Source organism: Condylura cristata, unplaced genomic scaffold, assembly GCF_000260355.1.
Source record: "Condylura cristata isolate star-nosed mole 26May11 unplaced genomic scaffold, ConCri1.0 scaffold00019, whole genome shotgun sequence".
Classification (NCBI taxonomy): domain Eukaryota; kingdom Metazoa; phylum Chordata; class Mammalia; order Eulipotyphla; family Talpidae; genus Condylura; species Condylura cristata.
Window position 1 is genome coordinate 3,004,419 of NW_004567120.1, and position 24,913 is coordinate 3,029,331.

Sequence of the window (24,913 nt, forward strand, 5' to 3'; positions counted from 1 at the left end):
CTATTTTGTCAGGATTCAGCTATTTTTCTTTAATATGTGCTTCCTGAATTGCTGCAAGGCATATTTAATTTATGAATATCTTGGTTGTTACCACTTCCCTCCAGTTTTCTCATTGCTTTTATAGAGGAATAAACATTCAGAGATCCTTATTCCAGCATAACTTATATCCCTTCAGTATATACCCTTGAATAAATGTGTCATAAGTTGCTAATGTACTCTGGTCACTTTCCAGTGTCCTTAATGCTTGTTTTTTGAAGCTTTGTCCTGTTCTATCATTACTGTTGGGGAAAGAGTTTTCTGAACTCCTCCTATAATCATTCCAGAAGCTTTTCCCTCCTTTAATTTTATAATTTAATACCAAGCTGAACTATTATTTCATTGAAGATAGGACACTTTTGTAGAAATATACAAAGGTAGAAAACTGTTGCCATCCATTAACTTTCAGTGAAGTATTATTTTTAAAAATTTGGAGAAAGATTCTGTTTATTATTGTGTAGAAGAACTGGGGTGTAGTCCACAGGTGAAGGGCATGAGAAGATTCATTAGAGGCAGAGTGGCAGCAGAGCAGGAAGATTTACTGAAACACTGCTAAGAGGAGCAGCAGATGAAAGATGAGAGTTCTGCTGTGCCATATGTGGTTAGTGCCATGGGTGGGTATTGAACTCAGACCCTGGATTTCACGGTGATAGTACTGAGACTTAACCTGTAGGCCACTGTGAAGGCCCTCAGTGAAGTATTAGAAAAGGCTATATGCACTTAAGCAGGATGAAAAAAATTTAGAAGGAAGCAAGGCATTGAATATAAGAAACCAATGATGGGTATCAAATCCTCTGTTACTGAGAAGTGACAGGAAGAGAGAGATTTTAATAATACCCACTTCAATTTAACCTATTACAACTGGTACCATATTATTGTTTCATGTGATATAAAAAGTGTTCTAATAATCATATCTAAAGTTTATTAATAGTTCTGATAAGACCTTGTTTTAAGAGTTGTTTCAGTTTAAAGTAAGCTCATGTTTAATGGTAGAAAAAGTGTATTTCTGAATAACAGAGCCTTTATCTTTAACAGGTAAGAGGAATGACTTGTGCTTCCTGTGTTCATAAAATAGAGTCTACACTCACAAAACACAGAGGGATCTTCTACTGCTCTGTGGCCCTGGCAACCAACAAAGCACATATTAAGTATGATCCAGAAATTATTGGTCCCAGAGATATTATCCATACAATTGAAGTAAGCGGCAAGATTTTGCATTTCTGTGTTCTTATCTATTAAGTTAACATTCTCTTGAACCTCTCCAGGTTTATATCAAACAGAAAGAGTGAAGAAAATCTGGCCCTTTTGATTAATCTAGATAAGATCTGTTTCAACTCAATGTAAATTTGTCTCCCTTGTTTCTTTCTTTTCTTTCTCTTTTTTTGGTCTTTGTCACGATGACTTAGGTTAGGGCACCTTAACATTATTAAATCAGGAGCAAACTTAAGTTAGAAGTGCAAATCATTTAAAATATTCTGAAATGGAAGTAAAGTATAATTTTTTATAAGTCAGATTCATGCTAATCACTAAGAAATTGAAACTTCCTGTTATACTTTATTATGTATTAGGTCAAAGAAAATGATGTATATTTAAGTTCAAGTAAGAAATTTATTTATTTTAAAGATTTATTTATGCATATAAGAATTGGGGTACAAGCCAGAGGTATGGGGGTGACAGGATTCACCAGAGACATAGTGGGGGAGCAGAACAAGCAGATTGACTGAAATATGCTGCTGAGGGGAGCAGTGGGTGAGACAGGAGAGGTCTGCCACACCATGTGGGTCACCTCCCTGGCCGGGATCAAACTCATGCTGCAGTGGCTGTTGATAGCTTCATAATGCTGTGCTTTAACCCTTCATGCCACCAGGGAGGCCCTAAAGTAAGAAATTTAAAAGATAAAGTCACGAATAAGACTTATTCTTGAAAGTAGACTGTAGACATGAGACATTGAGGAGGGAAATAGTAGGGAAAGGGTGAGTAGAGACCTGGGTGGGATAGCTAGTGGGCTGTGATAGAGGACTGTCAGCATTCTGGTGGTAGAAAAATGATGGTAATAACAGCTGAAGGGAGAAACAAGGATGTTTAAAAACAATGTTTTTTTTAAATTTTTTTAAAGGCCAGTCCCTTTCCTTTACGAAAAGTTCATCCTGTGTTCTTCAATAAATCTTAACTGGTAGTAAATGTGAAAGTGCTTTGAAAGTTCATTATGGTGTAGCATTGATGTTCTAATGATCTAAAGTATATAATAGTTCACATAAGATCCTATCAGTATAGAGAAAGATGTCATTAACATCTTTGTGAAGCTAGCATTATTGAATCCCTACTATGTGCTAATTACAAAGACTGCAAAACTTCTGCTATTAATTTAATTCTCACAGCAGCATTGCCATTTTTATTTTGAAGGTGAAGAAACTCAAATTAAGAGGAGTTTCTTGCCCAAAGTCACATTGCTTTTAAGTGTCGTAGATGGGATGTGAGCCTAATCTTTCTGATTCCAGTGCTCATGTTTGCTCCTTTCCCTGTGCTATATTGCCAATAAATGTGAGATGGCATCATTTTCCTTAACAGTGGAAAATAAAGTATGTATTACTGTCTATGCTCAGGGGACTTTTAGGTTTAGTTTTATTTTAATAGTTTATTATTAAGGAAAATAATTTTGTTCATGCTCTTTTTTCTCTAACAGACCAAGAGTAAAGACTTCATATATAAAGCTTTAAATAATATTCTTGTGGCCTCTTATCTCTCTGCTCTTCACAGAGAGGTCAATAGATGTTAAAGCTAAAATTAAAACAAAACTGGTTAATGCTAGCAGATGTTTGTCTCAATGTAACAGTTATAATTTTTTGCTGAATTTTGTCTTTATTAGGTCATCAAATACTGTTAGATTTCTGTCTTTATGCAGAGTTACTTACTGGAGGCTTTAGTTTATTTTTTGATATAATAAAAATGTTTACTGAGGACAACTACACTTGAGTTAAGTCATTAGTTTGAGAACAGTAAGAGTAGACAATAACTGGAGTAGAGGAAATAATCTTCGATGAAATGTTAGAAAAATGGTGATTATAAACAGGAAGCACATCTTCATTTTTGTATTCTCCAGAGTGACTTGTACTCAGTAATTAAACTGAATCGTTCTTAATGGCAATATCATGGTTTAGAATTTTTCCACATATTATTTATATATTAAGTAAACTAATTGTTTTCTCATGAATTTTCTCAGGGCTTAGGTTTTGAAGCCTCTTTGGTCAAGAAGGATCGGTCAGCCAGCCATCTAGACCATAAACGAGAAATAAGACAGTAAGTATTTTGGAGTGCCAGTGAAAAACAGATTTATGACTTGTATCAAATTTAACATCCTGTTAGCATATCAAATTTTACAACTTAATCCTTATATTGGGTGGAGTATCACAATTGTATTTAAGGCATAGAATCTTTAACTATTAGCTACTCTCTAAAATGATTTTTCTTTTTTATATAAGATGGAGACGGTCTTTCCTTGTGAGCCTGATTTTCTGTATTCCTGTAATGGGACTGATGATATATATGATGGCTATGGACCACCACCTTGCAAGTCTTCACCATAATCAGAACATAAGTCAAGAAGAAATGACCAACATTCATTCTTCTATGTTCTTGGAACACCAGATCCTGCCAGGATTATCCATTATGAATTTGCTATCTTTTTTATTTTGTGTACCTGTACAGGCAAGTGAAATGTTAGCAAGTATATTTGTTACAATGAAAAATAGCCAAAATATGGCAAGCAAGGCTATTTTTAATGGAAAAACAAGTATCAGAAGTGTGACCAGTTTAAGCTGGATGTTTTACAAAAATAGTGTTAAATAGATTTCATTTCACGCTTAACATATTATTTAATGACAAAGCAGACGAGAATTCAGTTGTTTTGTTACTCTTATTGGCTATTGTGTCTATAACTTTATACTCAGAATTATTATATTCAAGAGTTTATCTCTCTTTTAAACAGAATCTCATTGTGTATATGTATCACATCTTTCTCATCTATTCATCTGTCTTTGGGCACTTAGGTTGTTTCCATAGCTTGGCCATTGAAAATAGTGCTGCACTGAACATAGGAGTGTATATAATCATTCACATTAGTGTTTTTGTATTTTCTGGAAATATATAGGAGTGGAATTTCTGGATCAAATGGTAGATCTTTTTTTAATATTTTGAAAAACCTCCATACTGTATTCCATAGAAGCTAGCCCAGTCTACATTTCTGCTAAAGTATACAAGGGTTCCTTATTCTCCACCATAGTCCATTGGGCACTCTCCTCATTTTGCTTCTCAAGCTCAACCTCCCCATATGGTAACCTCAATTCTGTAGTCAGATTTCTAGGGTTTGTTTTAGTTTGGTTTTGTCTGTTCCTTTGTAAATGTCTCTTTATATTCCATGTGAGTGAAATCATTCCATATTTGTATTCTTCCTTCTAAGTTAACTTAGCATAATCCCTTCCAGTTCCATCCATGTTGCACAAATGGCAAAAATTCATCTTTTTTTTTTAATAGCTGAGTAGTATTTCATTGTGTATATATACCATATCTTCTTAACCTACTCATAGGTTGTTAGGCACTTAGGTTTTTTCCATAGCTTGACTATTGTAAATAGTGTTGCAATGAACATGGGTGTGGACATGTTCTTTTGAATTAGTGTTTTTATATTCTTCACATAGATATATAGGAATGGACTTGCTGGATTCTATGATAGATCTATTTTTAATATTTTGAGAAACCTCTGAACTGTTTTTCATGTGGACTGAACCAGTGTACTATCTAACGTATAAAAATTCCTTTTTCTCCATACCCTTTCCAACATTCGATAGTTCTGATCTTTTTTGGTATGGGTCTTTCTCACAGGTGTGACATGGTCGATCATTATGGTTTTGATTTGCATTTTCCTGATGACAAGTAATAATGAACATTTTTTAATGTATCTGTTGGCTATTTAGTATACCTTCTTTGGAGAATTGTCTGTGTAGCTCTTCTCTCCATTGTTTCGTTGAATTGTTTGTTTTCCTTTTGTTGAATTGTATGAGTTCTTTGTAGATATTGTATATTAGCTCCTTGTGTATCTTTTGTTTTAATAATAACTCCTTTCCCTGTATAGAAGCTTTTTGGTTTGCTGTAGTCCATTTGTTTTTATTTTCTTTCTCTAGCCACTGAAATTGAATTCCAAAGACGTGATCACGGAAGTCAATACTATGGAGTGTTTTGCCTGTTTTTTTTTTTTTTCTATGTATTTTATACTTTCAGGTTTTACATCCAAATCTTTAGCTTCTCAGTGCTGCGCTTTAACCGCTGTGCCACCAGGGTGGGCCCACATCCAAGTCTTTAACCCATGTTGAGTTAATTTTTATGTAGTGGGAGATATTACTTGGTTTCATTCTTTTGTGTGGTGTTTTCTTGACACTGTTTGTTGAATAGACTTGCCTTTTTCCCACTGTATATGCTTGGCTCCTTTGTCATAGATTAGTAGTTCATATAATTGTGGGCCATTTCTGGATTCTCAGTTATTTTCCATTCATCTATGTGTTTATTTATGCCAATACCATACTATTTTATTACGATAACTTTGATGTATATCTTGATGTTTTGGAGTATGATATTTTCTTTTTTGTAAGAATTGCTTAGGCTATTCAGGGTCTTTTGTGGTTCCATATAATTTCAGTAATGTTTGTTTTGTTTCTTTGAAAAATGCCCCTTTGAAACTTTGATGGAAATTGCACTGTATCAGTATGTTGTGTCATGTAAGATTGCCATTTTAATGCTAATTTTTCCATTCTAGGAATATGTAATCTTTCTTTGTTTCTTCTATTTCTTATAACAATGTCTTATATTTTTGTTGTGTAGGTCCTTCACTTTCCTTATAATCTTTATTCTTAGGTATTTAATTCTTCTTGATGTAGTAGTAAGTGGCACTGTTTTCTTGATTTCTTTACCTTTTAGTTCATTATTTGTACATAGGAGTGCAAGTGAGTTTTGTATATTGATTTTGTAGCCTGCCACTCTACCAACTCAATGTTTCTAAACCTTTTAGTGGAGTCTGTAAGTCTGTGTATTTTATGTCACATGCAACTAGTGGTAGTTTTACTTCTTCATTCCCAATTTGAATTTCTTTTATATCCTTCTCTTTCCCAATTGCTCTAACTAAAATTTCAATATTATTTTGAATAGTAGTGGTCAATGTGAACATCCTTATCTTATACCCAATCTTCGAGGGAAAGCTACGTTTTCACTATTGAATATGATGATTGCTGGAGATTTGTCATATATGGTCTTTATTATGTAGCGATATGTTCCTTTTTTAAAGAGTTTTATTTTAATGGATTTTGAATCTTATTAAATAATTTCTGCATCCTATGATCATATGCTTTTTATGTTTTTTTTTGTGTTAATGTGGATTTCATTTACTGATTTTCAGATGTTCAACCATTTTTGATTTTGTAGAATAAATCCCAGTTGGTCATGAGGCATTATCCTTTTAATATATTGTTGAATTAGGTTTACAAAAGATTTTGTTGATATTTGTCTATCTGTGTTTATCATGGATATTGTTCTGTAGATTTTTTTTTATCCTTTGATATAAAAGTAACGTTGACCTCGTAAAATATGTTTGGAAGCATTCCTACTGCCTTTTTTTTTTTTGAAAAGTTTGAGAAAGATAAGTAGTAGTTCTTTGAAGGATTGGTGGTACATCTCACTGGTCTGGACTTTTGTTTTTGGTAAAATTTTTGATCACCATTTCAAGTACCTTGCTTGTAATTGGTCTGTTCAGGTTTTCTATTTCTTCCTGATTGGATCTCAGAAGTTTTTATGCTTACATGTATTTGTCTATTTCTTCTCGATTATTCAATTTATTGGCATGTTGTATTCATATATAGATATAAACCCTTATGGTCTTTCATATTGTGGAAATATTGTAACTTCTCTTTTGATTCTATTAGTGTTTTTGTCTTTTATTTGTGATTCAACTAAAGGTTTGTCTATTTTTTCAAAGAATCAGCTTTTGATTCCATTGATATTTTGGCCTATCTTTTTTATTTCTCATTCACTTATTTCTGCTATGATATTATTTAGACCCTACTTCTATTGGGGTTTGGGTTCTTTGTTCTTCTTTTTCTAATTCTTTAATGTGTAAGTTTAGGTTATTTATTTGATATCTTTCTTGACTTGACATGAGCCTCTTAGTACTACTTTTGCAGTATCATATAGGATCTGGTTGCTCATATCTTCATTTAATTTGTCTCAAGGTGTTTTTTTAATTTCTCCTTAGTTCTCTTCATTAATTCAGTAGTCACTCAGTAGTACATTTTTTCCATCTCCCCATTTAGATGTTTATCTTGATTACTTTTTTGTGGTCATTTTTCTAGCTTGGCCAAATTATAATAAGATACTTGTTATACTTTCATTCTTCATGAATTTCTTGACATTTATTTTGTGACCCAACATGTGGTTTGTCTTGTAAAATGTCTTTATGCACTTGAGGAGAATCCATACTCAAGTTTTTGGAGTTACAATGCCCTAGAAATATCTATTAGATATATATCTGGCTTTATTTCTCATTTAAGATTATTGTTTCCTTTTTTATTTTCTGTCTGGTTGACCTGTCCATTGATATAATTAGGTGTTGAATTCCTTTTCTAATAAATAGCTGCTGTCAATGCCTCTTTTTAGGTTTGTTAGTAGTTTCTTTATATATTTTGTGATCTTTTAATACATATATATGTGTGTTTGTGTATATATAGATGAGAGTTATGTCTTCCTCATGTATTTATCCCTTAGTCATTATATAATGTCCATCCCTGTCTCTTATACCTTTTTTAGCTGGAAGTCTATTTTAACTGATGTAAGTATGACTTTCCCTGCTTTTCTTAGGATGCCATTTGCTTGTAGGACTGTTTTCTTATCTTTTACTTTGAGCCTGTATTTATCTATTCAGTCCTGTTTTGAGATAAACTTTAATTGTGGCATACTTCCTTTTAATTAGTCTATTACTTTATCTGCTTCTTGTATAAGCAGTAATGATTTTAAAAATGGTATGTTTCCATATACTGAAAATTAAGTCTTTCAGGTATGTTTTCCAACAAAAACAGCCAACAATTATAATAACTTAAATAAATTGTTTAGGTTAGATTTTGAAAATGGGAAGTTGAGTTTTATTTTAAAAAAGTCTTTGTTAAATAATGTAATCCTTTTCCTAGTTCATGATTTTGCTAGGATAAAAAAGAAAAATCCAAGAACCATCTGATTTTCTTTATACTTATCTATTGTGTCATAGAGAACAGTTGCAAAGGGCTTGTGAAGCAGTTTGAATCTCTCCATACATCCATATCTTCTAAAACATAAACACTGTTGTTTCAGCTTCATAGTGTTTATTCATTAGATAGGAAATTAACATTGGGACAGTGTGTTAGTTGTTGAGGTATGTATGTGAATTTCAGCATTTTTTAAAGAAACAATGATTATTATTCTTGTATTTCAGTTTTTCGGAGGATGGTACTTCTACATTCAGGCCTACAAAGCCTTGAAGCATAAAACTGCAAATATGGATGTATTGATTGTGCTGGCAACTACCATTGCATTTGCTTACTCTTTGGTTATTCTTCTGGTTGCAATGTATGAGAGAGCCAAAGTGAATCCTGTTACTTTCTTTGACACACCTCCTATGCTGTTTGTGTTTATTGCACTAGGCCGGTGGCTAGAACATATAGCAAAGGTAATGTAAGAAATGGTAATGTTTGCTAAAACCATGGGTAGATAAATGACCAATAAAATTTTCTAATCCAAGAATCGGAAATATATAGTGATTTACATTGTAGTTAACTATCTACTGAAGTGTTTTTTCTTTTGGTTTTTAGTTAATCATTCCTTTAGAAGATTCCTTAAATTTATGTGATTAATATTATACACAGTATTGTATGTCTATGTTTGTTTCGAGAGAAACATTTGAGAAGTACTTACTTACAGTACATATTTATTAAAAAGTTGATGTGACCACAAGGTTTCTAATAATGGTGGGGAAAAAAATTCACATATAGTTCCACGAGATAATGGAAACCACTTTCTACTCCTGTTATATATAACTTTATCATGTATAGAGTGGCAAATACAGTACTTATACCACTTTGCACCCTTAACTCTGTAAAATTTCCCCCATTTTTACAGTCTAGATAATTATTTGATATTTCTTAATAAAACTGTCAAATCATTGTGCTTGTAAATTACAAGATGATTGTTGTTAATTTTTAATTTTAGGTAGACCTTGTTAAGCATGTTCATATCTAGTAGTCATTTCTGTTGAACTAGTATCTTAGGATACATTTCAAAGGACATGATTAAAGGGCCTAAGTTTTTCTGTAGCTCATGTTCAGGTTGTAACAATTTTTGGCCAGCAAGGGTGTATTGATAAAATAGTTTTACTACAACTTTGGCAACATTGACTCTTATTTAAATTATTGTTAATTTAGTAGGCATTAAGTGGTATCATAGAATTGCTTTAGTTTGTATTTTTTCCGTTAATATCAGGGATAAGTGTTTTCCACACATTTGATGTTTATATTTCTTCCTAAATGAATTGCCTATTTATCACCTTTCTATATGTACCTATTGAGTTTTTTTGTTATTGAAATTATTTCATTATATACTAATAATACTTTATATTTTGTCTATACTTTTTTTAAACAAAATTCATATTTAGGTTGAAATAAACTATACAGAATTGATTTCATTCACCAAAAATAACAGCAATATTTTCTGAATTCTTCCTAGATAAACCACAAAAGACTTAGTTTTGTAGGTTTCCCAGGTTTTGCTTATAAATCAAGATGAGGCAGTATATTTTGTCTATACTTTTAAAGTGAAACATTTTATGATTTGAACTAGTTGTTCCTAAACCTGTATTTTAGGAAAATATTAAATATTATGTCCATATTTAAGATAAACCAGAAATTTTTTTTCCTTAGTACTGTTACACATTTTTTTTTTAATTTTTAGGGCAAAACATCAGAAGCGCTTGCCAAACTAATTTCACTACAAGCTACAGAAGCAACTATTGTAACTCTTGACTCTGATAATATCCTCTTGAGGTATTTAGATTCAATTTTTCCTCTTTTTGTTGTTAACTTCTTATGGAAAATTAAGTATGCAAGAAGTAGTGAGAAGAGTATAATTAATCTTCTTTATTTCAAGATAGGTTAATTATTCACATTTTGTCACACTTCTATTTCACCTATACATTTTGTGTAGTGGTAGTATTTTAAAGCAAATCCTGGTTATATAATTTTATCGCTAAATATTCCTCTATTGTCTCTTAAAAGGAGGCATATTCTTACATAACTGTAGTACCGTATTTCGTACAAAGATGAACAATAGTTATTTAATATCATGTAATAAAAAGTCCATATTCATCTTTCTCCTGTTTTCTCTGAATGTTTTAAGTTCCTTCATTGAAATAGACTTCAAAGTGGTCCATATGTCATTGAATTTACTGAGGTATTTCTTTTTTAAATGTAAATTAAAAAAAAGATTTATTTATTTATGCATAGAGGAATTGGGATATAGGCCAGAAGCACAGGAGGGTGAGAGGATTCACCATAGAAAGAGTGGGGAGCAGATCAGGTGGATCTACTGAAATACACTGCTTAGGGGAATAGCAGGTATGATAGGAGAGGCCTGCCACATCTATGGTGTGTTAGCTCCCTGACTGAGATCAAACTTAGGACACAGTCGTAATAGTGTGGTGACACTGAGACTTAGCCCCTACACCACCTGGAAGGCCCATACTGACGTATTTGTTTTTTTAAAGATTTATTTATTCATACTGAACTGAGGTTACAGGCCAGAGGAGCAGGGGCGGTAAGAGGATTCACCAGAGACAGCAGGGAGCAGAACAGGCAGATTGACAAAGTGCACTGCTGAGGGGAACAGTGGGTGAGACAGGAGAGGTCTGCTGCACCGTATGGATCACCCCTGGGGCTGGGGATAGAACTCACACTGAAGCGGCTGGGGCTTGCTTGCAGTGCGGCTCCCTAACCCGTTGCACCGCCAGAGAGAGCCCTGAAGTATTTCTTTTAACAGCTCTATCCTTTTTCTCCTTCCTCCCTCTCCTTACATTTGACTTCTTAAAGAAGCATCTATCAACTGTCCTTAGAATATCCCAGTTTGTGTTTCTTCTCTTTCCTTCTATAAAATGTTATCTAACTTGTCCTGAAAAGTTAAATAACAAGTTGAAAGTTAGAGCTAAAGATTTGATAAGATGTATTTCTCATTTGTATATTCAAAATTATTTAAGTTTTTACAATAAATTTTTACTTAAGTAAAACCCATTTCATTATTCATTATTTTATAAAGCTTCCATTTATTCATTGGTTATTCAGCAGTAGTTTAGAGTACCTACTTTGTACTAGATATCTAGCTGTTCTCCAGTAGTGAACAGGACTAGCAGCATATAGTTCCTAGTTAAATGTTGATTCTAGTTTCCATTGGTAGTAATTATGGGGTTACAAGCTTGACATGAACTAACATGCTTGCATGGAAATGTTCAGGTGAGAGTATATTGTCATGATGCTTTTTATGTTAATTCATCCAGTGAAGAACAAGTGGATGTGGAACTTGTACAACGTGGAGACATTATTAAAGTGGTTCCAGGAGGCAAGTTTCCAGTGGATGGTCGTGTTATTGACGGACATTCTATGGTAGATGAGTCCCTCATCACAGGTATGTTATTTCAGAGGATCATGACATGAAAGAGAAGTGAATCCAAAGTGTCACTGAAAAATAGGCATGAACAGTGAAGACTTTGAAGAAACTATAGAGTGAATAAATAGTGAGTGGACTATAAATTCTTTTTAAGACTTATTAAATCAGTTTCTGCAGTACCTTTTGGTTTAGTTATGCTACTGAAGGTTATCTCACTGAGGATTGGTAATTACCTGATTGTATAACCAAATAAAGTTGTCTCATGCAGCTGTAGAGCCCAATAGACTTTATTTTGTCTTTCTGCTTTAAACTGGTCTAGTTTGAACTGGGGTAAGACTCCAGGTTTTCCACATCAGAGTAGACCTGGAGTATTTTAGAGATTTTAGATAACTAAGACCAGTTCAGAACACAACCATTTAAGACTTTGCCTACTTCAACCTTCAGGATAGTCCCATAAGAGATTCAGTTTATGGACCATATGGAAATAGTTTACGACTCTTGATTCTTAATAAAAGTGCTGTTACCAGTTGGATGAAATAATTCTTAGTTCTGGGGACTGCTTATACATTGTAGTACATTTAGTATCATTGACCCAGGCCCACTACATTGGAGTAACTACATTCTATGTCCCAGCAATCATTATAAAGAATTCCCTTCCACATTTCTAAATTCTCCTTGTTTACAGATTTAAAACTAATGATCTAGGTGTAGGGTGGAACATCAGAAGTATCTGCCAACATGAGCTAACATGCTAGGATTTTCCAACTTAAGATAGGTATCCCTAGGTTTGAACTATAACTAGCATAAGGAAGGTGGGAGGGCAAATTTCACTGAGACATTTGTCCAGATTCTACTTTATGCAGCAAGAATCTCCTTCCCAAATAATTTTTATTGACAACTAGCAAACAATGGTGTGTTACAAGATAGGTTTATTTATGCTTCTTAAATCTATCTTTACTCCTTCTACAGGGGAGGCAATGCCGGTGGCTAAGAAATCTGGCAGCACAGTAATAGCTGGTTCCATTAACCAGAATGGGTCCCTGCTTATTCGGGCAACCCATGTTGGAGCAGATACAACCCTTTCTCAAATTGTCAAACTTGTGGAGGAGGCACAAACATCAAAGGTAACTTAAATTCCTAAAAGAAACAGAAAATATTTTCTTTGAGGCCCATTCAATATAGATCTTGATTTAGTTTTTATATTTTTCCTCTGATTAGTTCTAGTTGTGGAGTTTATGAAGATATTTCTGCTTGTTCCAATTACCAAATGTACAGTATTCATTATCACAAAGAATCTTTGATATTTGTGTTACTATTATATATATTTTTTTAATTCTAGGCTCCTATCCAGCAGTTTGCAGACAAACTCAGTGGCTACTTTGTTCCTTTTATTGTCATTGTTTCCATTGCTACCCTCTTGGTTTGGATTATAGTTGGATTTCTGAATTTTGAAATTGTGGAAACATACTTTCCTGTAAGTGACTTATAACAACTCTTTATGTAAAAATTTGTGAATCTTTTGCATAAGTAATTAATTGGAAAGTAATATTAATTATAAGTAACAATTACTAGTATCTTTACAGGGCTGGAGTGGAAGTTATAAGCATAAGAATAATGTTTACATTTTTATAAATATAAGAGATTTTCTTTTAGAATTTGTTTTTCGTGATGACTTGTGGTTGTCCAAAAACAAGTACTAAACATTCAGTTAATTTCTCACTGACCTTCAGTTTTTTCGTCTATTATCATGAGAATCTAATACTCATTCTGCATAACTTCAGTTGTTGTGAAAGTTAAAATATTAAAAAGACTTTACACTTTACTAAATGCTTTATAGATAAGGTAGTACTAGTACTTGCTCCTCAAGTTCTCTGATAGTCTCTAGAATATGCTATCATAAAACGTTAAAGTAGACCTAGATTAGTGCTTCATATTAAAGAGATAGCCTTCAAGTTCTCTTTATCCTAATTTTTGTCACCTAAATATAGTGATAATAGCTAGATTATATGATTGGAATTAGTAAAGGTGAAAGCATGGTGTATATGCAAATGCCTATACCTATCACATATGTAAAAGTTTAAGCTTAGATGTCTGTGAAAGTTCCTTTCCACTTTATACACATCTATAACTTTTAGAAGAGCACTTAGTTTAAGTATTTGAGAACATAATAATAACCTTACACTTTAAAACCATCGCTACCAAGAAAAAGTCTTAACGTTGTTACATTTCTTTACTTAAAAAAATGCTATCATGCTATTTGACCCTTTAATTAAAAAGCAAATAGAATAATCTATTCAATTATATGGTCGCTTACATAATATTTTAGTTTCTTTAAATGATTCACATTGGGTAAGTACGCTTTTCATCAAGAGGACTGCTGGGGAGTCTTTTGAAATTTTTATCATTCAGTTATTTTTCTCATGAGTTCGGGGGTCTTAGGAGATTTGCTCTAATACCATCAAGTTTATTTACCCAGATGAACAAATATTCAAGGTTACTAAGACATATACAATTAAGTATTCTCAGTTACAGTGTTATATCCAAAAGAATTTTGTAGAAATGTGATTAAGCTCCCTTTGTTTTTGTTTATTTTCTTTTAAAGAATTTTAGGGCTTTGGTATATAGAGATTCAGAATTCTATTTAAGAGTTAGATTTGTTGAGAATTACAGCTATATTTTGGGGTTATAATTGACACATAACACAGTTAAGTCTAGTTAACATATTCACATAAAGTTACAAAATTATATTTTCTTGTGATTCTACTTTTACAGTCTACTTTCTTAGTAATTTCACCCATTTTGCCCACCCGATACCTTTGGTAACTATTAATATAGTCTCTGTAGTTGCAAGATTTTTATTTTTTAGATTCCACATATAAGAGCTGTCATAAGGTATTTGTCTTTGTATAACTTATTTCTTTTAATGTAATGCCTCAGGGTCTGTCTGTGTGTGTTGTTGCAAATGGCAATGCTTCATTTTTTTTGTGATTGAATAGTATTCTGTGTGTGTGTGTGTATTACAGTGTTTATCCATTCATCCGATGTTGGATACTTAAGTTGTTTATATATCTTGGCTTTTGTAAATAATGGTGCTACAAACATGGGATCCACATGTTTATCTAAGTCAGCATGCTCATTTTCACTTGATAAATATCCAAAAGTGGTATTGCTGGATCATATGGTAGTTTTAGTTTTACTTTTCTGAGGAATCTTTGTACTGTTTCCCATAGTAACTGCACCAGTGTACATCCCCACCAATGGTGCACAAATCTTTCTTTTTCTCAGTTTTCTTACTAACATTTGTTATTTCTTGACTTTTTTATATTAATCATTCTAGCAGATATAAGGTGATACTGCATTTTGGTTTTGATTTGCAATTCTTTGATTACTCATGATATGGGACACTTTTACATGTACCTGTGAGCCATCTGTGTATCTTCTTTGGAAAAGTATCTATTCAAGTGCTCTGCCCATTTTTAAATCACATTGATTTTTTTTTCTTTTGGTGAGGGGTAAGACTTCTCTGAATGGTATATACTTCAGCAGTGAAGCCATCTGGTCCTGGCAAATTTTCAACCATTATATCTTCAAATAAGTTTTATCTCTCTCTTTATTCTGATTCTGGGATCACTATAATGATATTGTCCTGTAAGCCCTTAAGCTATCTTCACTTTTTTTTTTATATCTTTTTACTTCTGATTTGAGTGAGTTCCACTGCTATGTCTTCAAGTTCACAGATCCTTCCTTCTGCTTCTTTTGGTCTTTCATTGAATCCCTCTAGCGTATGATTCAATTCAGTTATTGTATTTTTCAGCTCCATGAGTTGCTAATTTTTTATTTTTGATTTCTGTTGAAATTCTCAGTTTTCATCCATTATTTTCCTGAGTTCAGTGAGTATCATTATGACCACTGCTTTGAACTCTTTATCAGGTAAATTACTCATCTCTGATTCATAGGCTTTTTTTTCCCTTGAAGTTTTATCTTGTTTGTTTTTTTGGGGGGGGGAGGGGAGGAACAATTCCTGTGTTTCTTCATTTTTCTTAACTTTCTGTATATATTAGATAAACCAGCCACCTCTTCCAGTCTTGAAAGAGTAATCTTGTATAGTAGGTGGATCTTATTGTGATTGTCCAAACAGCCTATTTTATTTTTAATAGCTCTCAGCAATTGAGGGCATGCCAACGCCTGTCACTGTCCCAAAGAGGAGGCTCTTGGTCAGCATATTAAATTCAGAATTATTGGAGACCAGACCTTTGTATAGTAGTTTTTTTTTTTTTTTTTAAAGATTTATCCATTTATTCATACAGAACTGGGGTACAGGCCAGAGGCTCAGGGACGGTGAGAGGCTTCACCAGAGACAGAGTGGGGAGCAGAACAGGCAGATCGACGAAGCACACTGCTGAGGGGAGCAGCGGGCGGGCCAGGAGAGGCCTGGCTCGCCATGTGGTCTCCTCCGGGGCAGGCGGCAGGCGGGAATCGAACTCATGCGGAAGTGGCTTCAGATTCTCAGTGCTGTGCTTTAACCCGCTGCGCCACCAGGGAGGGCCTATAGTAGTTTTTAAAATTTTCAAATCTATGGAGTCCTATGTGACCTTAAATGTAAACTTTCTGCACAATTAGAGTAAGGTGATGTGAAGATGTTCCTTGGGTATTGGTTGCAAAATTTGGGATTCCAGGTGATTATGTAAACTCCTTTTCTTGGAGTTATAAGTGAACTGTATTTTTTCTTTCATATTTATTTATATGTATATTTACATCAGTCTTCATTTTGTATATTTTTTCATCTCAGTTGTAATCCCCTATGGTGAACTGCTTTAAGGCAAAGGAATAATACAAAGATGACATTTATCAGCCTGTATTCCCTGAGAGTATATCTGCAGTCCCCTATATGTGTGCCAAACTTGAGGCCTGACTCTTGGGTCAAACCTGCAGGTCAACCAAACAGACTTCTTTCACAGAAAGACTGAATTTGAGTTTCAGCCTGCTATTTGTGTAATGCTGTGGGAACAGTAGTAATCCAAGAACTGTCTCATCTATTACAGTCCTGTGGGACACTGGAATACAAGTACCTCAGGCCTCCAGACCCAGGCAATCAAGGAGCATCTGCAGGGTGGCCTCTGTAAAAACTGAGGTACCAGATGTAAAAATCAGGGCACCAAATACATGTTAGAGTTCCCCTCTGAAAGGTATTTACCCTCTGGGGCACAGTAGAGGGATAATGCAGAGATACTGCCCACTGAGTTAGGTCTCTGGAAAGGATAGCTCTCAGCTCTTGGGAAATGTGTGTTTAATTGAAGCATCACCCTCAGGTGGAAGCTATGATAAGAAAGTAATGGGCCTCTTATACAGAAAGATTGAACTTCTCTGTCTATTACCTCATGCTATGTCCTAGGGGTAAGAGCTATTTAAAAAAATTTTCTGTTAAGAGAAAGAAAAATACCGGATGGTTTCACTCATAGCAGGAGTATAACGGACCAGGCGAGAAAATAACAAAAAGACATTTTGCAGGGGTGGAGTGGGGAATGGGATCAAAAACGGGGGGGTCGGGGTGGGAAGGGAAGTGCACAGGATTATGGTGATGGCACACGAGTGACTTGGTGATGGGACACCGATGGGGATTACAATTGAGATGGAAAAAAAATGTACGAAATGATGTAAAAATAAACTTATAAAAAAATCTTTCTGTTGATTATAGTCCTCCTAGCACATAACCCTGCTGATCACCAGAGTTAGGTGTTAATAGAACTATCCCCTTCCTCTGTCCCCCACATCAGAGCACCAGACAAGGGTATGATCCGCTTCTAAAAGATAACTGGTGAACTGATGCAAACCGGCAGATGCATGATGCAAAGATTAAGGAACAGATGACGTCTGTTCTTAGTCCCCTAGACGTATTCCAAGCCAGAAATTTATACCTTAGGCCAGAGTTCCTAGAAAAGCAAATAATCCTCATTCTCAGAAATACTTGGGGTGTGTCTTAATTTACTTCCTGAACAGTGCCCTGGAGGTTGTAGTCTGCCAAAAACTGTCTCTGCCATTGGTATAATTCCAGGGGACCCAGGAGCACAAGACCCCTGGCTTCCAGAGCAACACCATTAAGTGTTGTTGTCTGGGTGGCAGCCTCAGAAACTGGGGTACCAGTTTTAAAATCCATGTCACCAGCTATGTGTAAAAACCCTCTGGGAAAGACTGACACTTTGGAGCACCAGTGATGTGTGCAGGGGGTTCCTGCCAGAAAGAAAAAATAATATGGTGCCTGCCAAATTTTAGCAAGGTGAAGAGAGCATAATATTTCCTCATCCCCTTAATCTGGGAGAAAAAAGAACAAAACAGATCTAATGTATCTAAAAAAGAATGACATATGTCACCAATTTTCATCCCTGGAAAGTATTCCCACAGGCCCTTGTCCTTTGGGTCCACATTTTAAGAGGTTCCTGAACTTCTTTCACATAAATCTTGGTGCTTTACAAATGTCTCCTCCTCATGGCCCTGTAGTAACTCTGTGTGCAAGTCTTTAAAAGCATTTTCTCAGTTTGCTACAGCCTCGTAGTTTTATAGATGTGAGCCTGATTAGTTTTAAAAGCTAGATGTTTTGGTGGCATGTTTCTCCGGTACAGGGCCTAAAATTGGGATGGCCTGTATGGCCTTCAACCCTTTATTCCTTAGGAAGAAGGTTTTGATTTTGAGTTTTCTCCTGATTAAGTGTTTCCACATTTTGTGGGTGTGTTACATTGAGATTGTGTCTTGACCTCTTGTGTGATTTCCTTCTCACTTGCCAGATGTGCAGGAGTTGCTTTTTCAACTGTCTTTAAGAATGTCTTCCCTCCCTCATCTCATTCTCTTTCTCTCTCCTTTACATTTTAAAAGGACAGATTTATTAAAACAAAAGAGGTACCTTCATAGACACAGGTATTTAGGTGCTTCTTCAAAGGGAATTGTTCCATATGTAGCTGTGTATTTGGTGTGTCCCTAGGAGGACATGAGTTCAGTATTTTCCTGTGTTGCAGAGCTACTGAAGCTATTTTTATTTTGTTGATTTTTTAAAGGATTGATTTATTTATGCATACAGAACTGGGGTACCGGCCAGAGGTACAAGGGTGGCGAGAGGATTTACCAGAGACAGAGTGGGGAGCAGAACAGGCAGACTGATGAACTACTCTGCTGAGGGGAGCAGCAGGCAGGTCAGGAGAGGTCTGCCGTGCCATGTGTGTCATCTCCCCTGCCCGGAATTGAACTCATGCTGAAGTGGCTTTAGCTTCGTAGTGTGGTGCTTTAACCCACTGTACCACCAGGGAGGGCCTTTGTTGATTTTTTAATTGAGTTACAGTTCACATTTAACATTTTATAAGCTTAAGGTGTGCACCATATTGGCTTAATGTGTTTATATACAGCACTATGGAGTTAGCTAACACCTCTATCATGTCACAAAATTATTATTTTTGTGGTAAGAACAACTGAGATATATTCTCTTAGCAACTTTGAAGTGTATAATATAGTGTTGTTAACTATAACCACAATGTTAGATCATCAGAACCTTACAAACTTTAATAAAATATATTTTAAATGTATTTATTGTTATTGAAGTGCAGTTGTTTTTACAGTCTTGCTAGTGTTTTGACAGTATAACATATACCCCTCCAGCGAAGTCACTGTAGCACTCCCACCTCAGAAGCCCCCATAGTTCTTCAGCATGCGCCATTGTGCTCTGTTCTCCCCAATCTTAAACTCTAAAGCTGCAGAACAATGTTCATGCAGTTATTTTTAAAGTCCTAATAAAAACACTTAGTATGGGACAAAAAAAGCTGACTTTCTATGTTCTTTATATTCACTGCATAGTTTGTAACTCTAGAATCACAGAAACTAAAATCTTGATTTTTGGAGTATGACTCAATTACCCGTTATGTCACAATTTCTTACATTCATAAAAGAAAAAAAGTATTTTCTTCTTAGCAACTAAAATGTGTATGTTGGTAGCTAAATAAGAAGTAATATGTGTTGCTTCAAAAGTGGGTTGTATTTGAACAGGGTAAACTTTGTTCCTTTTGTTTTATATAACTCTAAATCAATAACCAGAAGTCATGCCTTTCTTCTAAAGGGCTACAACAGAAGTATCTCCAGAACAGAAACGATAATACGCTTTGCTTTCCAAGCCTCTATCACAGTTCTGTGTATTGCATGCCCCTGCTCCCTGGGCTTGGCTACTCCAACTGCTGTGATGGTGGGTACAGGAGTAGGCGCACAAAACGGCATACTAATCAAAGGTGGCGAGCCCTTGGAGATGGCTCACAAGGTAAGACAGTCCCCGGAACTAAGGGTTATCCCATCCAGACTGAAAGTAGCACCCTTATTGTGAAACTGAGTCCTCGATTATTTCTGTGTGGTCTCTAAACTGAGCTTCTCCTTGCACTGTCCTGATGGTTGGGGCTGAAAAGTATTATGATGATTCTGCCCCAGCTTGGCTTTAGTTATCTAAGATCTCCAGGTCTACTTTCCTAGAGCATGCCCTGATGTGGGATAACTGGAGTTCTATCCCACCTTAGACTAGACCAATCTTTAGATCGAATAAAGGTATTTGCCTAGGAAAAATTGGCCAAATCTTTGAGACTTCTAACCAGTTTGTGTGTGATTCCATGCCTGCGTTCTTCACTGTGAGATAAGCACTTGTACTTACACTGCAGTTTCTGTGCCTTTGCTGCCACCATCTGACAGTTTGTAGCTATAACTTTAGGAACATTATCCCTGATCTCTCCCATATTAGAATTTGTAAAACAACTTGAGTCAGCACTACATGATTAAAGCCATTACAGCCATGTTCCTACTAACATGTTCTTGTTAGGAACTATAAGCTGTATACCAATGCATGCAGCAAATGCAGAACACAGCTAAGGCCATATTTGGGAGTCCATCTAACCAGTGAATACAAACTGTTAACGCTTTATGGTCATCTTAAAAAAATTGATGTAATTTCTGGCTTAGAAAAATTGTAAGAATAGTACAGAGAACTCTTATATACCCTTTATTGCCTATGTCAGGCTCCTTTCCTAAGAGCAAGGATATTCTCTTATATAACCACAGTACAATGGTCAAAGTCAAGAAATCGTTGATATACTACTGTTGTCTAATCTGTAGTCCATGTTCCAGTTTCCTTAGAGGTCATCATTATAATCTGCATAGCTACCTTTTCTCTTGTCCACTTGTCATATCTGTTTCGTCTTGATTCCTCAAGCTGCTCAGTTTTCAAGGTTCGTATTCCAAGTTTACTATGAGGTTGCTAGGATCTCTAAATTCCATATACTTCCTTTTTCCTGTCTGCGCTGAGTTTCTCTCATTGATTGCCCAAGCTGTCTTTTTTTCAGGCCAAGTTTCTCAATAAAGCAATAAAGCAATCCAGCATGTCTTATCTGGTGCACATTTCAATTTAATTGTTCCTCTTTTCTTTTACGAACATCAACATTCTACCTAGACTTCCCCTGCAGATCTATAATTCTTTTGTATTTGAAAGTCCTTCTGTTTCCCTAGAAGCACTAGAGGCATCTCTTAATTATCTGTTAACAGTTCTAGTTTTATAACATGTCCTACAGTACAGTTGAACATTTGCAAGGATGGACCACTAGTTATAAATAAGACTATTATTTCCCTTCCTTTTATTTTCACAAAGTTAGTTTGCTAAGTCCAAGTAAATAAAGGTCAGTTTATTAAGAAACAAAATAGTAGTCTGTTAAAGTAAACCTTTCTGAAAAGGTGATGTTAAAGATTATCAAGTCATATAGGTGCATTGTATTTTAATTTTCTTACAGGTAAAGGTAGTGGTATTTGATAAGACTGGAACCATTACGCATGGAACCCCAGTAGTGAATCAAGTAAAGGTTCTAGTTGAAAGTAACAGAATATCACGCCATAAGATCCTGGCCATTGTGGGAACTGCTGAAAGTAACAGTGAACATCCTCTAGGAGCAGCTATAACCAAATACTGCAAGCAGGTACATTTTCCCCTTATTTATTAATGTAGTCATCGCCTCTAGAAATTACCCAAATCAAATTCAGACTGGCATTAGGCTGTGATTTCTGTATGATTGGTATGAGGCTAAATAGTCTTATTGTCTCATTTTATAGTATGTCTTAATTTCTTTATATAGAAAAAAGTATAAATATGAAATCAGAAATTGACTATAAATCTACCACACAGATAACCCCTATTAACCTAGAAACCTAAAGTGGAAGTAGTACATATTTATGGTAGGAAAATTAAGAGTTCAAAGAGTTACATAATGAAAAAGGAAAACCTCATTTCTGCCACTTTCCATAATCCCTTTCTTCAAAACTTAATAGCTGTTAACCTGTTAACAAGCTTTTAAAACGATAGTTCCAGAGATATAATTCACATGCCATGACATTCACCCTTGTGAAGTATGCAATCCAATATATTTTAGTATATTCAAAAAGTGCATATCTATTAATGGTTTTAATGCATATACCAACATATGTATTATCTTTTAATCTTCACATAGGAAAGTCATTGAGTGACCAACCTTTGTTATCTTTTAAAAATTTTATTAAATATTTCCATATCAGGTCATAAAAATTTGTCTCATTGTTTTTAATGACTCTACTGTGTTACAGTGATTTTTTTGGGCTCTTACAGTGTACTGGTAATGTCATTGTCAGCTTTTTTAAGTTTGTCTCTGTATCAGTTGTCTATCAATAAAATTACTAGGTCAAAAGATTCTTGCAGTTAAATTTTGATGAATAGTATCAGCACCCACAAGAAAGATTGTACAAATTTACATTTTAACCACAAGTTATGAGTGCCCATTTCCTTACCAAATGCCTGATTTTTCCCAGTTAAATAAGTAAGAAGTATTTAGTCATTGAGGACTTGCTTTCCATTTTCCTTATTTATAAATATGGCTGACAGGCCAAATGTTTATCGGCTGTTTGAATTTATTTTCTGTTACCTGTCTGCCTGCATCCTATCCTTTGTCTATTTTTCTATAAAAATTGTTTACCTTTTTCTCATTTATTTATAAAATTCTCTGTAAGTTATCTCACATACTTTTTTTTTCACTTCTGAGATACATCTCCTAATTTGCCTCCTTTATGGATGCTTCTTATCTGTTCTTCTATTTCACTCCCTCCCTGGGTGATATTTTTTCCTAGCCGTATCACTTTTTTTCCAAATTTTATTGACTTGTCAGTTTTTTACATAACTATATAATCTTAGGGGTACAGTATTACACCTCTGTGTTACATAATTTTACTGTTAAAATGTGGCGATTTCAATTATTTGTGTTGATATTTTTATTAGTTATTTCCTTTTTACCTATTCACCATTCCTTACCTGAAATAAAACAAGAGTATGAAAATAAAAAGAATCAGGAAGCAATGATGGCTGTCAGGATTGTTTGCTTACTAAGGTCATAGAATCATAATGGTAAGGCACTCTGATAAAGGTTAACTTTGTTACCCTTTGCCCTGTACTGAATAGAAAATCAGTGCACAATAGAATTAAATATTTAACTTACAATTATCTTCTGGAAAAGTCAGAAACTATTGATAACCTTCCATGTTTATTTCCCTAAATTTGGTACAAATTTTAGAGAGTGGGATTAAAACAAAGGATTCTGAAGTTCTCCTATGACTTTGAAGATTATACTAACTGCTCTTTGTCCTTTTCAAAATATATTGTCAAATAAGTGATAATTGTCAGTTTTACTAGAAACATTTAAAATTAACCAGGCATGAAGTATGTGTCTAAATATTTAGAATTAACCAGCATTATTCTTTGATCTTGGGTTATTAGAAGAACAGAGGAAATTGTTCTGTTTCTATTTGTTAGGAGCTGGACACTGAAACATTGGGCACCTGCATAGATTTCCAGGTTGTGCCCGGCTGTGGTATTAGCTGTAAAGTCACCAATATTGAAGGCCTGCTACATAAGAATAACTGGAAAATAGAGGAAAATAATATTAAAAATGCATCTCTGGTTCAAATTGATGCAAGTAATGAACAGTCAACAACTTCGTCTTCCATGATTATTGATGCCCAGCTCTCAAGTAAGCTAATTTTCTTTATAGTGCCCAATATGGGACAATTATGAATAGATGTCTGTTTAATACTGAACTATAACATAGAATACAAACATGTTTTCATCTTCCCAAATCAGTTTTATCATAGATCTTCTGATTCCTTCACCCTTCACTCTTGTTATGCAAGAGAATATTCCCCAACTGTGCTCCTTAATTCATCCATAGAGTAATGAAGTTAAGCCTTGACTTATCTTCCACCTTACTTCAGCAGTCTTTTATTTCTTAACCACAGCTACTCTAAACCTTTTATATTTTTCATAGAATTTTGTTGTTTTCCTTCTAAGTCCCTCAGCAAATTTGCTTATTTTTTACATAAAGTAGTCAGGTTCTGGGACATGTGTTCTCTCAGATTTTTGCCCAGAATTATTTCTTTTTCCAAGGGGACGATGTATCCCTCCTCTTGCCTAACGAATTCCCTCATCTTTACTTTACATTGTACCTTTTCTTAGTTTTTCAGGGACTGACCTTGGTTCACCTTCTTATTTCTCTTTCCATATTAGCTCCTTCTCTTGAACAACATATACATGTTTCTTCTATCAAAATAACTATTTTCATCTAGACTTTGTCTTTTCTTTTCCTTTATATTCAGGCTTCTGGAATAGTTTAGGCTTGCTGAATTCACTTATTAACTGTATAATCTGACTTCTTCCCCATTCTTACTACTGAAACTATTCTAAGTCCACAGATGACCATTTATAGTACCCTTTCCAGTGGTCATTTCTTCCCTAAGGCATATGACAATGTCGACCATTTCTTCCTTCCAAAGACTCACTTTTTTCTTGATTTCATGACATTGCTTTCTCTAGACACTCTTCACACCTTCTTGGATGTTCCTTCTAAACCTCCTCTGATTCTTCTTCAGGGTTTTGTTCTTTTTTCATTTTACATATGCTTCTCTGTAAAATCGCATTCTGTTTATCATTTATTCTACTACCTGTGAACTTCTCTTCATTCTAAAGTCCACATCTCTAGCCATGGCTTGTTTCTTGAGCTTCATTTTGGTCTATACATTTGTCAACAAAACATGATGTACCTAAGTGTTCATGTACCTCTTCACCCATTTTGTGTTCAAA

General features: G+C 34.6%; 1 protein-coding gene across 1 annotated transcript in view; it reads left to right on the top strand.

The window, feature by feature from the left end:
• The window catches only part of ATP7A (ATPase, Cu++ transporting, alpha polypeptide), a 133,467-nt gene that overhangs the window by 95,872 nt on the left and 12,682 nt on the right, over nucleotides 1-24,913 (top strand). The window contains exons 7-17 of the mRNA XM_004685608.2: nucleotides 1,072-1,233; nucleotides 3,257-3,333; nucleotides 3,516-3,741; nucleotides 8,540-8,773; nucleotides 10,051-10,142; nucleotides 11,645-11,772; nucleotides 12,724-12,878; nucleotides 13,094-13,228; nucleotides 19,850-20,044; nucleotides 21,552-21,734; nucleotides 23,591-23,807. Of these exons, the coding sequence (XP_004685665.1) occupies nucleotides 1,072-1,233; nucleotides 3,257-3,333; nucleotides 3,516-3,741; nucleotides 8,540-8,773; nucleotides 10,051-10,142; nucleotides 11,645-11,772; nucleotides 12,724-12,878; nucleotides 13,094-13,228; nucleotides 19,850-20,044; nucleotides 21,552-21,734; nucleotides 23,591-23,807 (1,804 nt within the window). The remainder of the gene's footprint in view (nucleotides 1-1,071; nucleotides 1,234-3,256; nucleotides 3,334-3,515; nucleotides 3,742-8,539; nucleotides 8,774-10,050; nucleotides 10,143-11,644; nucleotides 11,773-12,723; nucleotides 12,879-13,093; nucleotides 13,229-19,849; nucleotides 20,045-21,551; nucleotides 21,735-23,590; nucleotides 23,808-24,913) is intronic.